Here is a 26,364-nt window from a genome sequence, read left to right on the forward strand (position 1 = left end):
GAGTGAAGGACACACAATCTTTTAAGTAACAATAATGAAATTAGTAATTATAATTAATAATAAAACAAGCCTGGCAGTCCACCTCTCACTGCCTTCTCCCTCAAAAAAAAAAAAAAAAAAAAAAAAATTGGGAGTATTTTGGGAATTGGAGAGATATAATCAGAACAGAAAAAAACATACTTTCCTATATGTCATCGTGAAGCAGTGATTCTACATTAAAATAATAGTCTATTCTCTATGTAGTTATGAGTGTGGTACAACTCTCTAAAACGTCTTTTAATACAAAATAAAAGACCACTTTAAAGCCATTCTACATTTTAGCAAACTACCCTACAGATCTAGGAATAACTACTTGCAACTTAAACACATTCCTATATACCTCTATACCTTCCTGCTTCCTTCAAGATACCATCACAGAATGAACGAATACAACTTAAATTAGTTTATTTTCCAGGGTGCTTCCTTTCTCCCCTCTCGATGAAACATAAGCACATTTTTTAAGTCATATAAATGGATACCAAGCACCTGTAATTCAGCCTCTTTAAAATCTGCTTAATTTTAAAAGTTCTAATAAGATGTGCTCAGGTTGGAAACTAAAAACTACCTTATAAGGGTATAAAAGACTGAAAGCAGGAAGCGGCTTTGACAAAACTAAGGAAGTTACAGCGCGCTTGCTCACTGGGGGACTTTTTTGAGGCTACAGAAGTAACACATGACATCTTTCTCCCTCGAATTAAAATGTGACTTGGTTCACCGGTTGAAACGCAGAGGGAGATGGCAATGACCGGGAGTCGAAAGGAGAAGGTGGGTGGTCAAATGAAAACCCCACTGTAGGTTCCCATTTTCAGAGTCCGATTCTTCCCTTTCCCCACCCACACCCTGGGCAGAATGTTGTCACGGCGATCTTGCAAAACCTACCAGGAGCGCTTCTCTTTTCTAGCTCCTCTACCAGGCCAGTCCCCGAGCTCGGCCCCTGGGTCCCCAAACCGATTGGCAAAAAGGGACACGGAGGGAAAGGAAAGCCGGATGGGTCGGGCCCGGGGACCACCCCTAAGACGACCGTCCCTAGCACTCTTTGGGCGGCACTGCCCACCGCAGTGGGGGAAGGGCCGGGAGGGGTCGCGCGGAGGAAGCTGCTGGGAGGGTTGGGGGTTGAATCTGGGGCCCGCGCCCCCGCCCCAATCCTAGGAGGGAGAAACGAGGGGACCAGTGAGGCCCTGACTCCGGGCCCCACCCCTCGCTGGCCGGCAAGTCTAGGACTGACAGCCGGCGGCAGCACCTCGCCGCACCATTCATTTCCCGGCCTCCTCCCTCCCCCGCCATTTTCCTTCCTCCGCCTCAGTTTCCCCACCCCCGCCCGTAAGCCCCCTTACCCCGTGCCACAGTCCACCACACAGGCCGGCAGCCGTCCCGCCATCTTCCTCCTCGCCTGCTGCTGCTGCTGCCGCCGTCTGCTCCGTGCTGCTAAGGGCCAGAGATTGGCGGCGGGAGACAGGCGCTATCTGACCATCCACAGCCTTCACCGTCCGGGGGGTAGCCGGGAAGCCGAAGCAGTAGCAAGAAAGCAGCAGGCTCGGTCAGCGGCTATCACTTCCGCAACCCAAGCAGGCAGGCAGTCCCCGCCCTGCCCCGCCGCGGCCTCCTCCCCCCTCTCTCTTCCCTCCTCCTCACTCCTGCCCCCACCCTACAACTTCTTCCCCTCACGCCGCCTTTCCCCGGGAAGCCAAGATGGCCGCCGGTGCCGACGCCCCGGCCAGGCCAGGCCCAGGCCCCGAGCACTCCCCCTTCCGCTCCGTGCGGGAGGGGCTAGCGAGCATGCGCAATAAGGTCCGTTCGCCTGCCGGGGCTCCGATCCTGAAGTCAGTGAAATCCACTGCGGGTTTTCCAGGAGGGTCGAGACGGAGAAGTCTAGCCGAGCTTCTAGTTCTGCTTCTGAAGCTGGAAGGGGCTTTTCAGTGGTAGCCCTTGGGTTAGCTTCAGTTACTTCTTTGCTAGGTTGAGGAAAGAGTGGAAGCGCCTCCTGCAGCCACGAATATCCTCCAGTGCCTGGGAGAAAACGGCCTAATCGAAAACGTCCGCGGCATGCATCCATTCTTAAAACTTGAGTGGCTGTTTTTCTGGGTGGAAAAGAGCGATATCACACAGGGTGAGCAGTCGGGGAACGGATGAACAAAGGCTTGCACCGTGGCCCTGATGCCTTTGTTCCGAGTTTTATTCAGTTGTACTTGTGCGTTGTTACAGGACTTCAGAATGTAGCCCTGCCCCCCAACCCCCACCTCCCAAGGCCGACCTGTGCTCCTGAGGAAGGCAAACCGCCCAGGAATATATTCTGCAAAACCATACAAATAGCCTTTATTCAAGGCTTTTGGATTTTGACAAAGATTACCCTCAGGAGTAGTAAGATTCTATTAGCAGGATAATAGAAAGTATTAAGCCCCCCCAAAAAAATTTTTAAGTTAAAAACGGAGGCGGGCAGCAGTGGGTCAGGCCTGTAATGTCAACGCTTTGGAAGGCCGAGGTGGTAGGATAGGATAGCTTGAGGCTAGGAGTTCGAGATCAGCCTGGGCAACATAGGGAGCCCCCCCCCCACCATCCCTCCAAAAACAGAAAAGAAAACTGGAAAACCTTAAACCTTTCAAACTTTAGTGTGTGTCAGAGTCACCTGAAAGGTTTGTTAAAACAGATTGCTGGGCCACACCCCCAGAATTCTCTGACTGGGCTGTCTGAAATAATGCCTGAGAATTTGCGTATCTAATCAGTTCCTAGTTCCACTTTAGGACCCTAGAAGGTTAATAACTTTCCTCTCTACCAGGCTTATCTTACAATAAACCATTCTGAGTTTGCTAATGTGAAGCTAAAATAAAAATATTCTTTAAAAGGAAGGATGTCTTATTCAGTCCGTGAGATCATCTAAGGTGGTATTAAGCTGGCCTGGGGGATGGAATCGGGCGTTTCATTTATTCACTTGACAGGTAAGTACTGCTTACCTACTCTGTTATGGCAGGGACTGTGCTGACTGTTAGTATTCGGTGGGACAAAATAGTTAAGGTCTCTTGTAGAGTTTGCAGATTAACGGAAAACAGACAAATTGTGTTAAGAGCAGTAGAAAGAAGAGAGCGGAGGACTCTGAGAAATGAGGGCGAGGGGTGGGAGAATGGGAGGAAGGTGGAAGGCAGGGAAGGAGTCCGACCAGCTTGTATTTAAAAGCTGAGATGGGGGGAAGAGTCTCCCAGGAGAGAGAACAGCAAGTATCAAGGACCTGAGGCAGGAACAAGGTTGGCATCTTCCACAAGTTGAAAGAAGATCCATATGGTCAAAACGAAAGAGTCAGAGAAGATGCAATGGGAGATGAAGCCTGAGAGAGAAGGAAGAGTCAAACAGTGCAAGAATTTGTACACTGCTCTAAGCATTTTAAAGTTTATCTTAAAAGCAGCTTGATAGAGTAGGTTTATGGTAAGTGTTTAAAAATAAAAATTAAGCAACTTGACAGGATTTAGGCAAGAAGAAGTTGTGGCTGCTTTGTAGAGAATGGCTCCAGCAGAGTCCAGATTAAATCATACGATGTATGATATGTTGTGTTCCAGAGTTCAGAGATAGAAGTATGTGAGGGTCAGCATCCAGATGGAATCGGGTATGTGCAGAGGAGACTCACTCAAGGGCATCATCATTAATTAGCGTCCAGCATGTCTACAGCTATTCACGAGAGAAGGCTTTTCTTAGAGGTTGTTTTCAAAGAAGTCAAACAACTAGTTTTCTCAGATTTGTTGTGGTTGGTTTCTCCAGTACATTTTAGAAGACGCTAGACGGGGATTCTTTGCTCCCACTTCTACTATCTGGTAATTAAAGTCCTTTGAGGAAGCATATGCTTGAAGATTGGCTCTGACAGAAAAGACAGATGTGGCTTAGTAGGGGTAGAATAAATGATTGTTTCCAGCAGTTACAAGTAGTAAGTCAAGAGTGAAGAAATCCTACCAAAGAAGTTCCAAGAGCAGAGATTAATACCCTCAGTCACTTGGGCAGCCCATGCCAGTAACCCTCAAGATGGCTGCCCACACTCTGGCCTTGCACAGTTGTCATGGAAGTCGTTAACTCAAGCAGGGTTGGAAACTAGTGCTTCAAGGTCTAGGCAGGTACTGTTATGAGTGAAGGGGGCCATAAGGAGGGATGGCAATGTGAAGAGCCCACAACCCAACAGAAGGCAGCAGATAACTGTTGCCATGTGAAAATGCAGCCCTGGTATTGCCAGAGCCTTTTTTTTTTCCCCAAGAGAAGTCTGAAATCTGCATTTTGTCTTTGGTTACTGTAACGGTTTGAATGTGTTCCCCCAAAGTTCATGTGTAACAGATACAATTTCCAATGCAACAGTGCTGAGAGGTGGGAGCTTTAGGAAGTGATTAGGCCAGGAGGACACTGTCTTCATAAATGGATCACAGGACTGGGTGCCCGATAAAAAGGAGTTTGCCCCCCTTCCCTCTCTCTTGCCCGTGTGATGCCTTCCACGGTGTTTTGACACAGCAGGGATGCCTTCACCAGATGATGGCCCTCTGATCTTGGACTTCCCAGCCTCTAAAACTATGAAAAATAATTTCTGTTCTTTATAAATTGCACAGTCTCTAATATTCTGTAAGCAGCACAAACTAGACTAAGACAGTAACTAATTTTTTTCTGCATGTCATATCTGACCTGTGGCCTGCCAGTTTGCATCTTTTGATTTCAGAAGCTACATGTGGTTCAGAAGTTCGTTGCCTTCAAATATGAAGCTTATGTCAGTGCTAAGTACTATCTGTCATTTCATAGGCATGAGGAGACTGTCACAGTCTCACATAGCCAAGACTGTCTTGTGTTTGTAAAGGCAGTAACTGTTAGAAGCATTTGGAAGCTTCCAATGCTTGTTGGAAATGTCATTGGTGCTTATTCTTCATAATCTTGTCTACCCACTTTGCTTGCTTAAGATCCCTTCTACTTCCTGTTTGCTGCATGCCAAATTGGCCAGCCTCTCTGCTACTGTGGTGGCCCAGCCTTCCTCAGCTGCACATAGCCTTCAGATACACATCCGGCCACAGCATTTCTGACCACCCTGTTTGCATATGCACGTCCTCCCTCCTTACTCATCTCCAAACACAGAAGCAAAGGATGTCAGACACATTTCATCCTTCATTTCATATTTCTCCCTAATAGCACCTCAGTTTCCTTTCAGTTCACGTCAACCTGGTGCTTGGTTCTTATCCATTTCCAAACCTGTTCCCAACCTTTCAAGCATTTGTGAGTCTTGCAGTATCTTTCTCCTGTGGCTCAAGCCAGCCATAGCAAGTCCCCGTTACTTGTATCAAATTTGAGAAGCCTAAGTGGTACAGAAGCCCATAGAGTTTAAGTGATTTTTCCCAATATCTTTTTTTTTTTTCTTGAGATGGAGTCTTGCTCTGTTGCCCAGGCTGGAGTGCAGTGGTGTGATCTCGGCTCACTGCAAGCTCCACCTCCCGGGTTCAAGCCATTCTCCTGCCTCAGCCTCCTGAGTAACTGGGACTACAGGCGCCTGCCACCACGCCCGGCTTTTGTGTGTGTGTGTGTGTGTCCGTGTATTTTTAGTAGAGATGGGGTTTCACCTTGTTAGCCAGGATGGTCTTGATTTCCTGACCCTATGATCTGCCTGTCTCGGCCTCCCAAAGTGCTGGGATTACAGGCGTGAGCCACCACTCCCGGACTCCAAAATCTTAAAGAAACTAAGGAACAGAGTCCAAACCAAAATCCAGTTCTTACGCCTTTTGGGGGCTCTTTAATTGTAACGACAAATTAGCAAATTGCCTTTGGATCTTAAAAAGTGTCCAGGAAATTCATGCCACTCAATTTCCATGATTTTAAGATGAAGAATAGTATTTTAAAAATCAACTTAGGTGCGTACTACAGGGATGACTTTGCAAATTGGCAGATGAACCAGATTCACAGAGAGCATCAATTCAGAGCAGATAAGTGGTCAAGGTACCCCATGCAGCCTAGTGGTCAGAGGGGAGGGACTGATCTTAGCAACTAACTTACTGTGTAAGGAGAGCACCGATTTTATAATCAAAAGACTTGAATTGAGTATGAACTCTTTGACTTACTCTGTTTCTTCATCTATAAAATTGACCGGAATATTTAACCTATAGGGTTGTCGTAAAGCTTGAATTTTGTAAGAAGCCTATTGTAAATTACAGAGTGATTTTATTATGGACAGATCAAGAGGAAAATGGTTTAGTTATAAAGTCATGACTGACTTATTACTTAAACATACAAAATGAAACACACAAAAGCTTGTCTTCTTCCCAGATGTTATCTTGGGGCACATGTGCCTACACTTTTGATGCTCCCATTGTGCAAAATATTTTTAGAAGCTCTTCTCTAGACTTGCCTTCAAAGCCTACAGCACATTGTTTTAAATGTCTTCACTGGTGGCAGATCTTGCCCTTTGTGGGTAGATTTCATTTTCAGGATTGGCCAAAAGTCATTTCTTCAGAGCCAAGTCCAGTAAATAAATGGCTTATCAACTAGGGTTGTGTTTTATCAGAAGTTTTATGTGACTGTGAGTAAAACTGGTTTTCTTATTTGACTTATAAACTGCCTCTACCCTGGTTTTAAAATGCAGTTCTAGAATATTTTATTCAGTGGCCACATCCCTGGCCTGACTATAGACTGAATGTCTGTGTCCTCTCATCCCCCCACCAATTCATATGTTGAAATTCTAACCCCCAGGGTGATGGTATTAGGAAGTGGGGCCTTTGAGAAGTGATTAGGTCATGAGGGCTGACCCCTCATGAATAGGATTAGTTCCCTTTTAAAAGAGACCCCAAAGAACGGCCTTACCCTTTCCACCATGTGAGGACACGAGAAGACAGCCATCTATGAACTGGAAAGCAGCCCTTTCCAAAGGTGCACCTGCTCACATCTTGATCTTGGACATCTCAGCTTGCAGAGCTATGAGAAATACATTTCTACTGTGTGTGTTTGTTTGAACTGGAGTCTCACTCTGTCGCCCAGGCTGGAGTGCAGTGGCTCAATCTTGGCTCGCTACAACCTCTGCCTGCCGGGTTCAAGCAATTCTCCTGCCTCAGTCTCCGGAGTAGCTGGGACAACAGACCCACCCCATGAAGGCCTGCTAATTTTTGTAATTTTGGTAGAGATGGGGTTTCACCATGTTGACTAGGCTGGTCTCAAACTCCTGAGCTCAAGTGATCCACCCGCATTGGCCTCCCAAAGTGCTGGGATTACAAGTTTGAACCACCACACCCGGCCAAATTTCTGTTTTTCACAAAGCCTAAATTTTTATTATTTATAAATAAATTGTTTTTGTATAAGGGATTGAATGTCCCTTATCCAAAATGCTTGGGACTACAAATATTTAAGAATTTGCATTTTTTCAGATTTGGGAATATGCACATATACAAAATGAAACATCTTGGGGGTGAGACCCAAGCATAAACACAAAATTCATTTATATTTCATATATGCCTTATACACATAGCCTGAGGGTAATTTTATACAGTATTTTTAATTTGTGTATGAAACAAAGTTTGTATATAAGTGTTTACATGTAGCATTTTCCATTTGTGGTGTCATGTCAGTGCTCAGAAGATTTCAGATTTTGAAACAGTTTGGATTTTGGATTTTCAGATTGGGGATGCTCCACTAGGGATACTTTGTTATAGCAGTCTGAACAAGCCAAGACGCTGGGATAAAAATAGTCATTATATGCTTGATTTCATTGAAAATATATATATATATGTATATATTTTGAGACGGAGTCTTGCTCTGTCACTCAGGCTGGAGTGCAGTGGCGTGATCTAACCTTCGCCTCCTGGGTTCAAGCAATTCTCCTGTCTCAGCCTCCCAAGTAGCTGGGATTACAGACATGTACCACCACGCCTGGCTAATTTTTGTATTTTTAGTGGAGATGGGGTTTCACCATGTTGGCCAGGCTGATCCCGAACTCCTGACCTCAAATGATCCACCCGCCTCGTCTTCCCAAAGTGCTGAGATTACAAATGTGAGCCACCGCACCCAGCCTGAAAATATATTTCATAGAGCGATAATGTCTGTACAACATTTGAAATGAGGTGAGATTCTGTGGGATAGAATCCTAATCCGCTCACTGCCTGTAAAGAATGAATAGTTTCAATTTTAACTCTCAATTTGAAAGAAAAGTTATGCCCTGTCTCCCTTGTCACACACACACACACACACACACACACACACACACACTCTTGCGCAAACATATACATTTCCTGTTATATATAAAAATGGATGACAAATCTCCAGTATCCAATAAAATCCATACCCCTTTTTTGGGACCTACAAAGCCCCCCATGTTCTGGTGCCCACCTCAGTGTTCAGCTTGTCTCATCTTCACCCCCGTTCCATTAAGCTGCGTTAACCTTCTTGTTGCTGTTCACACCCACCAGGCTATTCCCACCTGCGTCCACTCCCCGCGCTTCTCCACCAGTCATCAATTAATCCAGAATCACTTGCCTCCTCAGAGAAGCCTTTCCTGACCACCCAATGTATAGTAGCCTGTCTCACTGTCTCCCCCGTCACCAAGTGTTAATTCTCTGGGGGAAATGTTTTATTTACTTATTGGTTTGTTTGTTTCTTATCAACTAGGGTTGTCTCTCCCAGTTAGAAAATACTCCCACTGGAGTTTGAAGAGAGCCTGGCATGTAATAAGTGCTCAATAAATATCTGTTGAGAGAATAAATGAATCAAATAACAAAAATAAAACTGTAAATTATAAGAAATTAGAAGGGAATTTAGAAAAAAAATGTTTATATAATCTCAAGGTGGGGAGGACTTTCTTAAGTAAAAGAAGAAACCCATAGCCATTAATGGAAAGATCTGGTTATGTGAACAATTAAATTCCCACTAACTAAGATACATTTTTAAATTATAGATTAGAAGACAATATTTTAAAATAGAAAAAATATCCAGAGCTGTATGGAAAATGAACATGCTGATCACTGGTGGAGATGTGAATTGCCACACCCTTCTGGAAAGTTATCTAGCAGTGTCTACTAAACCTTAACATTCACATATATTAGACTTAGGAATTTCATTTTGTTGAATTCTAAAGATATGCAAATACTGATGTTGGAGAGATCGTGATTATGAAAGATTTTTAAATCAGAGTATTTGGAAATATATTGTTTGTTCCCAGTGCCACTATGGCCAGGTAAATCTCAGGGGCTTTCTTATCCCAGAAGGCAAGGCTGGATCTTGCGGGGCAACCAGCAATCTCTTCCATCTGTCTTTATTAACCTAGAGAGATAAGGAGCAAATGGAGCAGAGATTGACACTCCTTCTTCCTTAGTAACAACACCTGGATTTTTTTCAGATGTCGTGTACTCAGCCAAAAGACTACATTTCTCAATCTCCATTGTAGCTGGATGTGACTGTGTGATCAAGTTATGACCAATGAGATGTAAGTAGAAGTAGCTGGGCCAGGCACAGTGGCTCACACCTGTAATCCCAGCACTTTGGGAGGCCAAGGCAGGAGGATCACTTGCACTCAGGAGTTGGAAACTGTAGACCAGCCTGGAGAACATAGTGAGACCTTGTCTGTACACAAAATGGAAAGATTAGCTGGGTATGGTGGCATGTGCCTGTGGTTCCAGCTACTTGGGAGGCAGAGATGGAAGGATCGCTTGAGCCCGGGAGATTGAGGCCTCAGCGAGCCATGATCATGCCATTGTCCTCCAGGCTGGGTGACAAGAGCAAGACCCTGTCTCTCAAAAAAAAAAAAAAAAAAAAAAAGCTGGGTGGAACATCTGGCAAACATCTTTAAAGAAGGCTGACTCAATTGGGAGGGGCACCATTTTGTTTCTTGCCCTGCACCCTTCTTCCTGCCTGAAACAGGTAAGGTAACTACAGCTCTTTGGCCATTATGGATGACAAACTGACCTTGAGTTGGAAGCCATGTCCTATAAAAGATAACTAGAAGGAGCCCAGACACCTTGTGACACTGGAGTGTCCCATTAGCCCTGGACTACCCACCTCCAGACTGGTTTTATATGACAGAAAAATAAACCCTTAGTGTTTAAGCCATTATAATTTGGCATTTTTGGTTATATGCAACTGAATCGAATACTAGTTGATAATACCATGTTACAATGTTAACTATAAAAAGTAAGTTGCTCAGTAATGCCAGAAGAATAGGCCAGTAATACAGAAAGGTGGATGAGTGACAATATAAATAGTAGGGATGCAGAGGACATATTGAATTGGAAAGCCCCTGCAACATTAATAATATTATTACCATGTGGCCATGTGGATTGAGATCTTCCACTTTTTCATGTTAAATTTCCCCAATGTTCTGCAAACACAACATTTTCCCAGCTGTATCTACACTGCAGCCTATCAGTTTGTGACTTTTGATTTGTAGTATGGTCTAATATTTAGAAAATGGAATAAAAGGGAGAAGGCTAGAAGGGAGAAAAGAAGGAGGGGTGGACCAGCACTTTGGGAGGCCGAGGTCAGTGGATAACGAGGTCAGGAGTTCGAGAGCAGCCTGGACAACATGGTGAAACCCCATCTCCACTAAAAATACAAAAATTAGCTGGGCGTGGTGGCATATGCCTGTAATCTCAGCTGCTCGAGAGGCTGAGGCAGGAGAATCGCTTGAACTTGGGAAGCGGAGGTTGCCGTCAGCCGAGATTGTGCCATTGCACTCCAGCCTGGGTGACAGAGCGAGACTCATCTCAAAAAAGAAAAAAAAAAAAGTTATTGTCTGCTGTGTGTTAAACAGGGAGTCTAATATATAAACATGTGACCTTGCCAGTTAGGAGAAAATCCAGGAAATGGTACAAATGGTACCTTGATTTTGTTTTTTTCTCATCTCAATCTAAAACTGTGCAGTTTATTCCAGTGTGATGAGAAGAAATTGGACTGAGAATCCTTTTTTTTTTAATGAGACATCCATTTTCATCCTTCGATGAAATTGACAATTTGTGACAATTCTCACTTTTTGGAACAAGTCTCCTAATTATAGAAGAAGCTAATAATGATAATATAATAAATTATAAATTATTTGACTGTTTTCAGTTTATCCAAAGGAAGTTTAGCAAACTTTCTCCTCCTACTTTCTGCTCCACCCCACCTCCCAGGCCCTGATGCACACGCTGTGCCCTCACAGCACTTACGCCTAGAGAATTATGATCCTTAAATAGCAGCCAATTGTTCTTAAATAGCAGTCGGTTGTTCTAGCAGTGTATCCGTTAGATATTCCAGAATATTTCACAAAATAATAATTTTGCAGATGGAACATTATAGCTCCCTAGTCTAGCAAATGAGGGAACTAGGATACAGAGAAATTAAGTGACTTAAGAGCTCACAACAAACTAGTGGAGTACGTCTACATAAATATGTCTCTAGATACAGAAGGTAAAAGCTGCATTGAAAATTCACTCAACTCTTCTGGAAAATAGCAAATTCAATGATGCTACAAAGTCTGGCATAATATTCTAGTGGTCAAGACACTTTGGGTAGTAAATGAGAGAAGCCAACTTCAAATCAGGCTAAGAATAAAAAGAAATTTTTTTCTTTCAAGTGAGTGGAGCTCAAGTAAGTGTAAATTCCATGGGATAAATTGGATTCAGGCATAGCTGGATGCAAACACTCAAAAATGTCATCAGAATCTGCCTCTCTTTCTCTCTCGGTGTTGCTTGCCACTGTGTTGTCTTCATTCTCAGGCAGCTTTACTCACACAGTGGCAACAATGGCTTATATCCTAATGGTTCATCAACCACAAGGCAGAGTACACTTTTCCTCAGCGGTCCAAGCAAAACTCCTGGGACTGTCTCTCACTGGCTTACTTGGATCAAGTGTCCTGCCGGAGCACAACACTGTGACTCCAGGTGGCCAAACTTGAATCTCATACCGCATCCTTACCACCAGCTCCACTAAAGAACCACATGGACAGAAGGGGAGGAGTGGTTACAAAAGGAAAAATAAATGTTTATTACCCAGAGAGGGATAATGAATGTAAGGCAAGCAAAAACAAGGGAAAAAAATTCCATTAAAAAATTCCTATTTACACTCACATTGCACTGTAAACTAATGCAATTAAGAGTCTCATTTCTTGCTTAGTGGTTAGGGATTTATATTTCTTTACAAAAATACTACCAACACTAAGTAAGGGGATACTGTAAAAGACGACAACAAATAATATGCAATGAAAAAAACTGTGGGCTTTGAAAAAAAAAAAAAAAGATGTACTGTGAATGTGTGTTTATTATATTGTTAGCCCATAAATGAACACCAAGGCAAATGAAAAATAAAAACACTGGACATCTGCCAAACATTACATTAATCTCAATGTTTGATGATTCCATCAATCCTGCACTGGAGAGAGCAGTCATTATGTTTTTGTGGTAGCATTTGTTTATTTTAGTTTCCATATCATCTCAAATGCTGATGAGCTTGTGCTAGCTACACGTTAATAGTATTTTATTGAAAGGTATATATTTAGTCCATAAAGAGAAGTCGTCTCATACACGGCCAGTTCTTTATCATAACTAGCATTCTCTTCATTCATTTGTCCTTTCATTCATTCGTTTGTATTATGTGCCAGTTAGGAACTAGGAACAAGGCTAGACTCCAAGGAGATGACTAATTTGCAGCCCCACCCTTTGAAGTCAAAGTACAGTAAAGGGAAACAGACAAGTAAAAATTCAAGTACACCATGACAAGTGATTAACACAGGGCTTGAGAAGCAGAGGAGGACTCTAACTTAGAGATCAGAGAAAGTTTCAAAGATGGCTTAGGGAATGCTCTCCAGGGTGGAAAGGAGGTTAAAAGCAATTCTAGAGAAAATAACGTGCAATGACACAGAGACTTAAAAGAACCCTGGGTGTTTAAGAAATGGGTTACAACTCTGGCTATGACATAGGGTGTGTACAGGGGAAGAATCGATGTGAAAGACTTTGTGTGCTAAGTTTGGACTTTGCCTTGTAATTCTAAAACTCCCTCAGCTAGAACCAGACTGACAGTGAAGAACCATCTGGATAACTTGTTAAAAATACAGATTGCTCAGACCTCACTTCTAGAAATTTTGAGTCACAGGAATCTGTGTTTAAAAAAAAAAAAATTCCAGCTGGGCTCAGTGGCACGCACCAATAATCTCAGCTGCTTGGGAGACTGAGTCCAGAGGATCACACGAGGTCAGGAGTTTGAAACCAACCTGAGAAATATAGCAAGACGTCGTCTAAAAAAATGAAAAATTTCCTATGTAATTCTGGAGCACATCCAAGTTTGAGAACCACTGTATATAGGAAATGAGGAACTGTCAAAGGGTCTTGGGAAAAATACTTTGGAAAGAGAGGCCAGGCACAATGGCTCACTCCTAGAATCCCAGCACTTTGGGAGGCCAAGGCGGGTGGATCACCTGAGATCAGGAGTTCGAGACCAACGTGGCCAATATGGTGAAACCCCGCCTCTACTAAAAATACAAAAATTAGCTGGACTTGGTGGTATGCACCTGTAATCCCAGCCTTTAGGGAGGCTGAGGCAGGAGAATCACTTGAACCTGGGAGACAGAGGTTGCAGTGAGCCGAGATCATGCCATTGCACTCCAGCCTGGGCAACAGAGCGAGACTCCATCTCAGAAAAAGAGAGAGAGAGAGAGCCCTTTTTTCCAGTGGCGAATTGCTTTACAGCATGTCAAAACAGGAGACGGGGAGACCTGGTAAGAGAGTGTGTGACAGAACAAATCAGAAATGGCGAGCACCTGCACTGTAGCAGAGGCAGTGGGGCTGGTCAGGAGGCAAATGTTCAGAGGTATTTCTGAGAAATGTAATCCACAGGACCAGATGATCTGTTTGATGTGAAAAAGTGAAAAGGGGTGGCTTTTAGTTTGGAAAGGGTGCCCTTGAGAACTGGAAGTGACAGGTAAGCAGGAAGCGTGGCTACGTTTACAACAGCTGAATGTTAGCTCAAGGTGGGAGACCAGGCTAGAGCTTGCCATGGCAGGAGGCCAAGTCTTGGGGTTTGACTAGCCAAGAGCCGGAGGCTCAGATCCAGGAACCCTGAGGTTGCAGGCTTGCTGACTACCCTTTGCCTGGGGACACATCCCCTTTATTGTACCTGTGGCTCCTTGCCAGTAGTCATCTCTCATAGCCCTGTAGTTAGGTTTGGTTTTTTTCTTTGTTTTGTTTTTTGAGACAGAGTCTCACTCTCTCACCCAGACTGGAATGCAGTGTCGTGATCTCAGCTCACCACAACCTCCGCCCCAGGCTCAAGAGATTCTCCTGCCTCAGCTTCCTGAGTAGCTGGGATTATAGGTGCACACACTACCACCCGGCTAATTTTTGTATTTTTAGTAGAGACGGGATTTTACCATGTTGGCCAGGCTGGTCTCGAACTCCTGACCTCAGGTGATCTACCCGCCTCGGCCTCCCAAAGTGGTAGGATTACAGGTGTGAGCCACCGTGCCCAGCCCCTGTAGTTAGGTTTTATCTCTAGTCTATATAACTCCCTGAAGCCAGACTATGGTTTATCTGTATGTTCTCAGACCCCGGCCTAGTGCTGACACATATTTGATACTCACTAATAATTTCTAGGTGAATGAATTTTATTAATTTCCTAGATAATTACAGCCACCACAGCCTCATTATATCTGAATAGTCCTTTGGCCTCATTTTTTTGTGATAATTATATACATTTGTATTTCTGTAATTCTACATGCTTCCATTATTACTTTCCAAAATTCACATTTTTGTGATGAATAAGAGAGTAAGCAAAAGACATTCCTTTCTCCCAAACATTAATTACTGCAAGATGCCTGTATAATTAGTGAAACAGGCATCTCCTACACGCGCTAATTTAGATTCCACCAAAAGTGCTTGATTAGCAACAAAAAAAATTAAAAATTTTTTCAACTGAATTAATTTAAAACAAGGAATAATTTTCAATTTACTTATCCAGACAAGTTGTATGGATCCAGAGAGATTATTTTTAAATAAGGTGTTATGGGCCAGGTGCGGTGACTCACACCTATAATCCCAGCACTTTGGGAGACTGAGGCAGGTGGATCACCTGAGGTCAGGAGTTTGAGGCCAGCCAATTTTTGTATTTTTAGTATAGATGGGGTTTCACCATGTTGGCCAGGATAGTCTCCATCTCTTGACCTCGTGATCCACCCACCTTGACCTCCCAAAGTGCTGGGATTATGGGCGTGAGCCACCATGCCTGACTTTTTTTTTTTTTTTTTTTTAAGTAGGATTTTGTTCTGTCACCCAGACTGGAATGCAATGGTGCAGTTATAGCTCACTGCAGCCTCTAACTCCTGGGTTCAAGGGATCCTCCTGCCTCAGCCACCCCAAGTGCTGGGATTACAGGCATGAGCCACTGCACCTGGCAGCTGTTCCTAAATACAATTTCCAAGCAGATGTGAGCGTTAACTTGCTTTGGAGAACAACAACAACAACAACAAAGCATAGCTAAGATACTGGCAAAAACTAAGAAAATGTCTTTTTTGGATTCTCGTGTCTACATTTCAGCCTATTATTTGAAATGAATTCCTACATGTGCATAATGAATTGTACCACTCTAAGCCTATTGACTCTTTGTTACTTCCCTGTGTGTGTTGATGTTCTGTTTCCTGGATATGGCGGAATTATCCTGAAAATCTATAACTTCCTGTTTCCTTGATCTCCAGGAGACTGTTTTATGCTTCTCTACTCATATACATGATGTTTATATACTAGTCTCCTGTATTAACTCCACTCCTGTTTATGACCCTCTTCCTGTACACAATACCTGTCATACCTGATTGGCCTTGCCCACCCCCTAGTTCTGGCTTCTCTGATCTGCCTTCATCTTTTGCTACCCCAAACCCTGTGTAACATATTGTGTGCTAGGCTTAATGTGCTGGTCATTTGCCTGCTTGCTCTCAGATTCATTCATTTTTGTCCTTCTCTTACTCTGTCTATGTCACAGGAAGCTGATTCCTGCCAACTGCATTTCCTGGGCTCATTTCCTGGGCTCATTCCTAGCCCAGAAGGAATTAGGACAATGAAAGGTAAGGAGATAAAGTAGGAGCACTGGTAGAATAAGAGGAGGAGCCAACATATCCTCTCCCCTTTGATTCAGACAACTTCTCTACCATCACCTTCTTCACAATAGCCACTTTTCCTCTGCAATTGTGGTTCTTCTTCCCTGGCAGTGGGTCCAGGGCTTTGTTAACTCAGCTCCTCCCCAGTCCTAGAGGTAGATGGTAGAGGCTTCCTGCTATTACTACTCTCTGGGGTTCCCCTTCTTCTCCAGTTTGGCTTTCCAGCCATTCCAACTCCTTTGTAACTAGTTCCTGGTATTAAATTCACTGAACTACCTGACTTGGGCCCTGATGTTTGAGTGGACCTCACCTGACACTGAAGCTGACAATACTTGGCAAGTTGTTAGGCAAAGAGCAGCACAATTATCATAATCTTAGAAGCATTCATGTAGGTATTACAAGGCTCACATCTCCAAAATGTCCAGTGGAGACGTGAAATAATTAATGAATATGTTACTGAAAATACACAGTACGTAGTGACAGTCATTTAAAATTTTTTAAAATCCACTTTCATTTCGTTCTTCATTCTTTAGTAATCCCCCATCAATAGAAAAACCATGGGGGCAAGGAGCAGAGTATACAAAGAATGATGCCCACACTGAGCCCAAAATAGCTCCAAGTGGATTTGCCTGCACAAAAGAAAGACATAATCAGCACCCAGAGTAGGTAGCAAAACACAGTCAACACTGCTGTTCCTCTCAAGACCCCTGCTGCTCTCCCTCCAGAAACATACTCACTCTCTGCATTAATTTGATCTTCCCATGACGTGACAGCATCAATTATAAGTCATGTAATAAGCTTAATATATATGAGTCCAGGGCAGTTGTCAGTGGCCTAAATGACTAAGGAGTGACCCATCTTTTGAGACAAGCTTTGAAAAATCAGACTTTTGTGCTCTGTAAAGGGTTTTGTGGTTTTATGACCTTGGGCAAGATCCAGTTCATCATGTCTAGCTTCTAAACAAATCTTCTGGTTTTTTTGAAATGGAACAGAACTACAAGTCACAAGAGGGATTCGTTTTATTTAAACAAAATAAACGCATGGAAATGCATGGTTTAAGGAACCAGTCTTCTAGCTAAGACTGCTAGAACAAAGTACCACACACTGGATGATGGCTTAATGAGAGAAACTCATTGTCCCCAGCTCTGGAGGCTGGAAGTCTGAAATCCAGGTGTCAGGAGAGTTGGTTCTTTCAGAGGACTGTGAAGGAGAATCTGTTCTATGTGACTCTCCCAGCTTCTAGTGGTTTGCTGGCAATCTTTAGCATTCCTAGGCTTCTGCTACATCATTCCAATCTCTGACTTCATCTTCACTAGCACTCTCCCTATATGTGTGTCTGTATTTGTGGTTAAATATTCCCTTTTTTATAAGGATACCAGTCGTATTGAATTAGGACCCACTCTAGTGATTTTATTTTAACTTACTTACCTCTGTAAATATCCCATCTCCAAATAAGGCCACATTCTGAGGTACTGGGGATTACGACTCCAACGTATCTTTTTGCGTTGGAGGGAAGAGAACACAGTTCAACCGATAATGAGCCATTTATAGAGATCAGCTCTCTTTCTGTTTCTGACTCTTCTTTCCGTACCTGCCCACCCATTTCTTTCCACATTGTCTCTTGACAGAACCTGTGGTCTGGAAAACATCTGGTCAACTTATTCACACTGAGGAGTAAGTGGCCAAAACTGCCTTTGTCTTTCTGTAGTATACAGTGGTTCAAAAGGATAAAAATAATGACAGGAAACTGTTATATTTTATATGTTATCCCTCCTGGAAATATCTGCATTTTGACAAATTACAAAGAATTATATCCATTTCTCATTATAAGTCACAAAACTTGGAGTTATGAGTAAAAGCTTGCTAAGCAACCATTGATTTTCATTGTAATTAACAGAAAAACTGCATTGGCTATTAACAGAAAGATAAAATTGAGTCCCAGTTTGGTGATACAATGGTATGCACTCATAAGTCTCTACTTAAGATTACCATAAACCGGGTACAGTGGCTCATGCCTGTAATTTCAGCACTTTACGAGACCAAAGTAGCAGGATTGCTTGAGCCCAGAAGTTCGAGACCAGCCTAGAAAACATAGTAAGACCCTGTCTCTACAAAACACAAAAAAATTAGCTGGGTGTGGTGATGCATGTGTGGGGGCCCTAGTTACTGGGGAGGCTACAGTGGGAGAGCCTGGGAGATCCAGGCTGCAGTAAACCATGATCAAGCCACTGCTCTCCAGCCTAGGTGACAGAGTGAGACTCTGTCTCAAAAAAAAAAAAAAAAAAAATCTGTTACTATAAATTTCTTCTTTACCAGTAGTAAAAGATATAAGCATTCTTGAAGGAGCTGCAAACACAGCTGCTGACATATCATCAATATTATTTCATAAGTGGTTCAGAGGCTATGAAATTAGCAATACATTTAAACCACTTGAGCCAACCATGGCTTCCTCAGAGGTCCGGCCCCTCCAAAAATACATGCAGGAGCCATTTCTGTACCCAATAAAAGATTAATTTTTTTTACCTCAAGAATGTGGGATATGATAGCACAGTTATCATATTTAAAATAAAACTTAATCAGAGGGACTCTAAGAACTAAAAACCATGATGGAAAAGTTCACTTCAGGTATTATGATCTAAAATACAGTCAATTCTCATTATTCATGATAGTTATAGTTTATAAAGTTGCTGTAAACACTGAATTAATGAATAATGAACCATTGCTCTTAAAGGAATACAGGTTTAGGTTTCTGCAAGCTTCTTGTCACGACATTTTTGCCAACCAAACATATAACCTTGTTTTATGTGTGTTTCTGTTTAAAAACACTTTAGCATATATTGTTGATTTGTTAACATTGAACTCACAGCTAATAGCACTATAACTCGTGCCTGAGTGAAACTGAGCCAACACACATATTTTCTCTATAAGGTGCATCATAGCTTTCTTGTGCTTAAGAATCCTAGGCAGCACTTAGCACTATATTTGTTGGCCATTTTAAACAGCAAAATAACCACCAAAAAGAACAAAAGTGTGAAAAACATGGTACTAAATAAACAGAAAAAGGACACACATATAGTAAGAAAGCTGAAGTGGGAAGGCAGAGTGTTGCTTTGTTGAAATTCAGATGGGAATGTGTACAATCAACAACTCAATTTTTTTTCTTTTCTGCGCATGTCTGCCAATGATCACAAAAGTGCTGTGGGTATTGATTCGGGGGTTACAAATACATTTTAATGAGTAGGAGAATTTGCAGATAGGAAAGCCATGAGAAATGAGTTTTGACTGTACGTCAGCCTGGCTTCTATTGCCTATAAACCAAAAAATAAAAAATAAATTTTTAAAAAAGAGGACTTTATTTGCCTAGCAGAGAGGGTTACATTTATACTCCATATTTGTAATTTGTCATGTGAGACCTCAAAGAATGTTGGATAAGTGTAGTTAATGTCCAAGCCCTGCTGCTGATTATCTGAGTGAACTTGGTCAAAGGCACTGGTTTTCTGTGGGTCTCCTCTTACTATTCATAAACTGATCATCTTGGACTACTATACACACACACACACACACACACACATAAATATACACAGATTATCATCAAACTTTTCAAATCCAACACTCATATCCAACACTCACATTTTAAAATACTCAAAAATCAGGAAAATATATAAGAAATAGTACTCTAGACAGTGATATGATAGGACTTTTTTACTGTATTTTTATACCTTTTGGTTTTTGAACTGAGAATGTATTACCTTTTTAGAAATTATTATTATTATTATTAATTATTTTGAGACAGAGTCTCACTCTGTCACCGAGGCTGAAGTGCAGTGGCATAATCTTGGCTCACTGCAACCTCTGCCTCCCGGGTTCAAGCGATTCTCCTGCCTCAGCCTCCTGGGTAGTTGGGATTACAGGTGCCTGCCACCATGCCTGGGTAATTTTTGTATTTTTAGTAGGGATGGGGTTTTGCCATGTTGACCAGGCTGGTTTCAAACTCCTGACCTCAGGTAATCTGCCCACCTCAGCCTCCCAGAGTGCTGGGATTTCAGGCCTGAGCCACCGTGCTCAGCCCCTTTCTAGACATTAAACTTTAAGGTGAAGAAGAAAGAGGAGGATGAGGAGGAGTCAAGAGGAGGAGGAAAAAGAAGGAGAGGGAGAAGAAAGAAAACCCCTAATAGGCATTTTGCCTTCTGTATGATAGGGAGCAGGGATTTTAAGCTCAGGTTATTCTATGATGATTGGACAATAAGGGTGTACATACTTACATATCTTTTTATAAATCATGTACTTAACAAATGTCTTTCACGTATCTTCTTTATAAATCATGTATTTGTTAAGTACTTACCCCAGGGACAGTTGTTTGTATGTTATTCTATTTTTTTTCCTTATGCCTGTGAAGTAAGTATTAGGTTGCATCATATGAAAATGCAAATATTCAACCATTTTTGACCTGCAGAAATGTCCGTTTCTTATACTCAACCCAACGTTAATGTTCCCATTTTAATAATGAAGAACCGAGGATTCACAAAAGCTGAGCAGTTGCTCAGTGGTGCCACAGTTGACAAAAGAGACTTTTGACCTGAACCCAGAGCTCCTGTTTCCACTAAATAGTGGGATGAATTTCACAGTAAATGCATAACTTTCTTTACCTATGTGTGAACTTAAATGCCACCAGGTGGCATTTCTTTAATCTTGACGTAAATTAAGTCAAGATTACTTACCCTCCGTTCCCAAGAGTTGTGTCTGGGAGGTGGCACAGACCTGGCTGCCCTGTTCTCCCCCACACCTTCCTTCTGCTGCTGCTGCGGCTGGCAGACCTCTAGAACTCTGGTATCTTTCTGCCTACCTCAGCTTTAGAGGCATACATCCTGACTGCTCCTTATCTTTTCTTTTTTTTTTTTTTTTTTTTTTTTTGAGACAGAGTTTCACTCTTGTCGCCCAGGCTGGAGTGCATGTGCCACCACGCCCGACTAATTTCTTGTATTTTTAGTAGAGACAAGGTTTCTCCACGTTGGTCAGGCTTGTCTGAACTCCTGACCTCAGGTGATCTGCCCACCTCGGCCTCCCAAAGTGCTGGGATTACAGGCATGAGCCATGGCGCCTGGCCTCCTGACTACTCTTAAGCAGAAGGTCTACCTCAGAGACCACTTGACTACTTCCTCTGAAATCATGAAGACTGTCTTGGATTCAGACAATCATCTAGTCTCAAGAAGGAGAAAAGTCCAGCCCTGACATACTGTGCACACTCCAAGCCTCGAGTCTCTTCAAGGCAGTGACTTTGAAATTTCAAAACCTTCATGTTTGACTTTGGAAAGACTTAAATACCTCTTTGCTTATGGTTTCAAAGTCCATTTTAAAATGCAAAAAAAAAAAAAAATCAGAAAGCAATTCTGTTTTCTTTTGTTCCTTTCTCGAGGAAATAAAGGCAAAATAACTGTTGCCTGAATAATGAGACTGAGTGGAGGGGTAGGGATAATGGAAGAGAACAGATGGGAGAAGAGGAAAAGGGAAGTTAATGGTCGACATTCTGTCCTGCCACATTCATTGGTTGTTCTTTTCTCAAACACAGCTTTTCAGGTAGCTCTCAAGTTTAAGAATGCCCATGAAATTGTTCAGGGGAGTTGCTTAAAATGCACAGACCCTGCTTTATTTGGAGAATACTCTGGACCAATGAAAACAGGCTAATCTATAAGACTATGTTAATGTCCACTTGTGATCAAGTCCAGATTGAAGTAAGAGCATACAATCCTACAAAATAGAAGGAAATATTTTAGGTGAATGAAATTGAAATTTATTTTTCAACCAAGCATTGAATAGCAATCCGGTGCTGTTTGAATAGCAACGCCCACTGTGACTTCGGATCCATGGGCTTTTTGACTTGCCTGTGAAGCAGTTCTTTTAAACACAGGTGGGTGCTGGGCCATTATTTAACCAAGACTCTTGGACCATAGAATTGCATCAAAACAGCATGACAGTTCAGAGGACAGTCAAGCAAAATGTACTTCTGTGCTGTATCTAAATTGCAAAGGAGAGGAAGGACTCGGGAAAACAGTGTAATTAGAGGCAATTTAAGCTCCCTCGTAGGAGGAAAAGCAAAATAGTCTATATTTAAAATTGTAGTGGGAACTTGAAGTTCTAAGGTCGTAAAGGTAAGGCTCAGGGAACAAGGAGAAGGGAGGGCTAAAAGGAAGAAGGCACAGTGTGTACTCAGATACCTTAAAGAACTAGAGAAACAGTTCTGGGAGAAAAGAATAGTAACATAACATTTCTCTTAAGCAGTACAATGAGAGACATCAGGCTGGCGAGAAAAAGAATAGGAAATGTGGGGAGAGGTTTGATAAGGTAGGGAGAACTGAGATGAAAGCAGATTGAATATCTATAAGAGAAAATAAAATTTGATTTTTTAGATAGAAATATTTTTCTAGTACAACGTCTCCAGGCATGCTATTCACGTTTAATTTAGATTATACAGCTTTATTGTGCTCACTATATATTTTTCTTTTTTTCTCTCTTTTTTTTTTTTTTAAGATGGAGTCCTGCTCTGCCACCCATGCTGGAGTGCAGTGACACAATCTCGGCTCACTGCAACCAACACCTCCCAGGTTCAAGCAATTCTCCTGCCTCAGCCTCCTGAGTAGCTGGGACTACAGGCGCCCGCCACCACACCCGGCTAATTTTTGTAATTTTAGTAGAGATGGGGTTTCACCATATTGGTCAGGCTGGTCTTGAACTCCTGACCTCAGGTGATCCACTCGCCTCGGCCTCCCGAAGTGCTGGGATTACAGACATAAGCCACCATGCACAGCCTTTTTTTCTTAAACTACCTTAAAAAGTGCTACCCAATCTTTTTGGCCATAGTTCAGAAGAGGGTAATGGAGCCTCATAGAGTCTCAGAGAATTTCCTCTCCTGAGCACTAATTTTGCTTTCCTACATGGTTCTGCCATACTGGGAAAATAAACATGGGTTGTTTCTTCGACAAGAAACAACTCCCAAAACGGCTCTAGTTGTTAAAAAGGAGGCAAAAATACCCATGTTTCAAGTTTTTCCTGTAAAAGCTTTCTTCTTGCACAAATAATCCTTCATGGCTGTGTAATACTTTATACTTTTAAAAGTAATGCACTTGGCCGAGTGCAGTGGCTCATGCCTGTAATCCCAGCACTTTGGGAAACCGAAGCAGGTGGATCATCTGAGGTCAGGAGTTCGAGACCGGCCTGGCCAACATGGTGAAACCCCGTCTGTGCTAATAATACAAAAACTTAGCTGGACGTGGTAGTAGGCGCCTGTAATTCCAGCTACTGGGGAAGCTGAGACAGGAGAATTGCTTGAACCCAGGAGGCAGAGGTTGCAGTGAGCCGAGATCGTGCTATTGCACTGCAGCCTGAACAAGACAGTGAGACTCCATCTCAAAAAAAAAAGTAGTGCACTTTCAGATGCATTACCTTATTTAAATTTCAGTACAGTCTAGCATAAAAGGCATTTTCTATACCATGTGTTTTTTACATACTGCTTTTTCCACTATCAAAACCATATAAGGTTAGCATAGTTAATTAATTTCTTGTAACCTCAATACTTCAACCTTTCACAGTTTTCTCTTTATTGTTTCCTTTGTCTTTCCTCCTGTCTAGAGAGCATTTTATGCTGCTGAGCAGTTCTCTTGACTGGCAAATTGCTAGTCCTTCACTTAGTGAACTAATCAGGACTTGTAAGACCTAGAAGTCTGGGCTGGGATACATATCTGGCCTCCTATGTCATAGCCAGCTGCCCGGTCACTCATTGGTAGTGGGAGAGTCACTGTGGCCTGTTGAGGCTGTTGAAGGACATCCAGGGCTATCACCCAAAGTTTGAAAGCCAGACTAGACTTGGCTTTGAACCCTAAACTTACCATTTAATAGCTTTGTGGTGTCCTCTGTAAATGATGATAACCACTTAATGTTGTTTGTAAGTTTCTGAGTGCGGTAGAGTTCCTGCCATATAATAGTCATTGAAAGAGTTTCATTCCTCTCCCTTGTCTCACAGAAGGAGCACTGCCCAAGAGAGGAGTCACCCACCGCTTAGGAGACAAGGGTAAGATATGATCTCCATAGAAATAGAGAAGTGAGACCCAGTGCGCTGGCTCGTGCCTATAATCCCAGCACTTTCGGAAGCTGAGGCAGGAAGATCACCTGAGGTCAACCTGGATACCATTATCCCAAGATGGCCCCAACAGTGCACAATGACCAGCCCGATGAGCCCCAGAATTATGTAACAACAAACACAGACCTTGTCAGCCAATCAACATCACCCAGACATTTTACTTTCATAATGTGGGACAGAGATAGTCATAGTGTTTCTGTTTTAAAGGACCTACCTCCTTTCTCTTCTAAATCTCATCCCTGAGGGTCTCCTAGTTGCCTCTGTTTGTGCCAGGTTCCCCACTTGGCAGTAAAACTTTTCCTTTCAGTCTCAATCTTAGGTCCTGAATAGTCTTTTTTGTTTTTCAACAGCACATTGGAAGAATTTGTATCTTAGCCTTGGAGAAAGAGGGATGGCAGTTATTTCCCCATGGGAGAAAATATAAGAAAGCCCCTGTGAATTAGATACGATAGCTGTTGATTGTCTGCCTAAAGAAGAGAACAAAGCTGCAAGGGCTGCACGAAATGGTAGGAAGAAGTTGCTTCAACAGCACAACCCATCTCTCTGTGACTGGCAGTGGATGTGCTGACTCACTGAGCATGTGCTGGGTACATACATTGGCCAAATACCACGTCAGGTACCAGAGATGGGAAGGTAAGAACATGTTTCTTATCCTAAAGACTTCAAAGCCTAGTGAGAAAGGACAAATGAAATAATGTAACACATTATGATGGTGGTTCATGCTGAAATATGAGCCAAGATGAAAATCCTCTGTGGTTATCAGAAGGGGTATGGTCAGTTCTAGCTAGGGGGTAAAGAGAAGGTGTCACACAATGGGGAATACAGATGCTAATTAGGGTCTTCATGTTGAATCTAGCCAGCAGTTACGTGAAAATGGAATAAGTTATGGAGTTTATTGAAAGCTCGGGTTTGTCCTCATTCTTCTGTTTTCTTTTGAGGCAGGGTCTTTTGAGGCATTCTTCTGAGTCTGTCTCTTTTGAGATAGACTCCAGTCTGTCACCCAGGCTGGAGTACAGTGGCATGATCTCGCCTCACTGCAACTTCTGCCTCCCAGGCTCAAGTGATCCTCCCATCTCAGCCTCTCAAATAGCTGGGACTACAAGCACATGCCACCATGCCTGGCTGATTTTTTTGTACTTTCTGTAGAGATGGGGTTTTGTCATGTTGCCCTGGCTGGTCTTGAGCTGAGATTAAGCTGTTTGCCTGTCTCGGCCTCTCAAAGTGTTGGGATTACAGGCGTGAGCCACCGTGCCTGGCTGATCTTTTCAATTTATACATAAATGTTTATTTCACAAATGTGTGTATATATATGTATACATATGTGTATATGTGTGTGTGAGTGTATGCGTATATACGTGTGCATATGTGTGTCTATTGGGGATATGTATATATTAGAAATACTGGGCTTTCTTTTGTGACTATTGGTCTTGCTTCTCTAGCTTAAATGTTCAAGGTCTTGAAGCCATGCTTCTTCTGTTATACATTGTAGATATAATTGGTGATTTCCCCTGAATAAGCTGAAACTGGGGTCACCTTACTGTACAGTTATTATTATTATATATATAATAATTATATATATATGTGCATGCACACACACACACACTCCTTTGACATTAATTTCAAAAATATCTTTCTCTCTTCTTTTTTAAGACTTCTGTCTTTACTTTTCACCATGTATTTTCTTCTCCATGCTTGTCTTATAGTTTGCCAGCATCAACCAGCCTGGGACCCAGCAATGTGCACCTGGATCCCTGGAAAAGCGGAGCAAGCCCAGTATTATCATATTACATGTAGCCCCTGTTTCTATTTTCAAAACTCCATTCGATTCAGCAACTTTCAAATCAGCTTGAGCTTTAGAAAGTGCTGCTTTCTTTATTTGGAGGAGATGCTCCATGCCCAGCATTGCTCTCTTGTTAACCCTTAGGAATCTTTTCTCCTAATATTACATATGCTGAGGCCAGGCGCGTTGACTCACACCTGTAATCCCAGCACTTTGGGAGGCCGAGTCGGGCAGATCACGAGGTCGGGAGATCGAGACCATCCTGGCTAACATGGTGAAGCCCTGTCTCTACTAAAAATATGAGAAAATTAGCTAAGCGTGGTGGCGGGCGCCTATAGTCCCAGCTACTCAGGAGGCTGAGGCAGGAGAATGGCATGAACC

General features: G+C 42.6%; 1 protein-coding gene and 1 long non-coding RNA gene across 4 annotated transcripts in view; one reads left to right on the top strand and one right to left on the bottom strand.

Annotated features, from left to right (window-relative positions):
- Window positions 1–1,756, bottom strand: part of ACTR3 (ARP3 actin-related protein 3 homolog (yeast)) — a 122,624-nt gene extending 120,868 nt beyond the window's left edge. The window contains exons 1-2 of one of the 3 annotated variants that reach the window (XM_011937703.1): window positions 1,705–1,727; window positions 1,374–1,517 (exon numbers count right to left, since the gene is read on the bottom strand). In XM_011937703.1, the coding sequence (XP_011793093.1) occupies window positions 1,374–1,417 (44 nt within the window). In that variant the 5' untranslated portion in view covers window positions 1,418–1,517; window positions 1,705–1,727. Of the gene's footprint in view, window positions 1–918; window positions 1,100–1,373 lie in introns of those variants that run through there. The other 2 variants (XM_011937706.1, XM_011937704.1) reach the window with 2 other exon arrangements.
- The window catches only part of LOC105508775, a 63,783-nt gene continuing 38,123 nt past the window's right edge, over window positions 705–26,364 (top strand). The window contains exon 1 of the long non-coding RNA XR_001001326.1: window positions 705–804. This is a non-coding gene — a long non-coding RNA (uncharacterized LOC105508775). The remainder of the gene's footprint in view (window positions 805–26,364) is intronic.

The sequence above is a fragment of the Colobus angolensis genome, unplaced genomic scaffold (genome assembly GCF_000951035.1).
Source record: "Colobus angolensis palliatus isolate OR3802 unplaced genomic scaffold, Cang.pa_1.0 Scaffold168, whole genome shotgun sequence".
NCBI lineage: Eukaryota > Metazoa > Chordata > Mammalia > Primates > Cercopithecidae > Colobus > Colobus angolensis.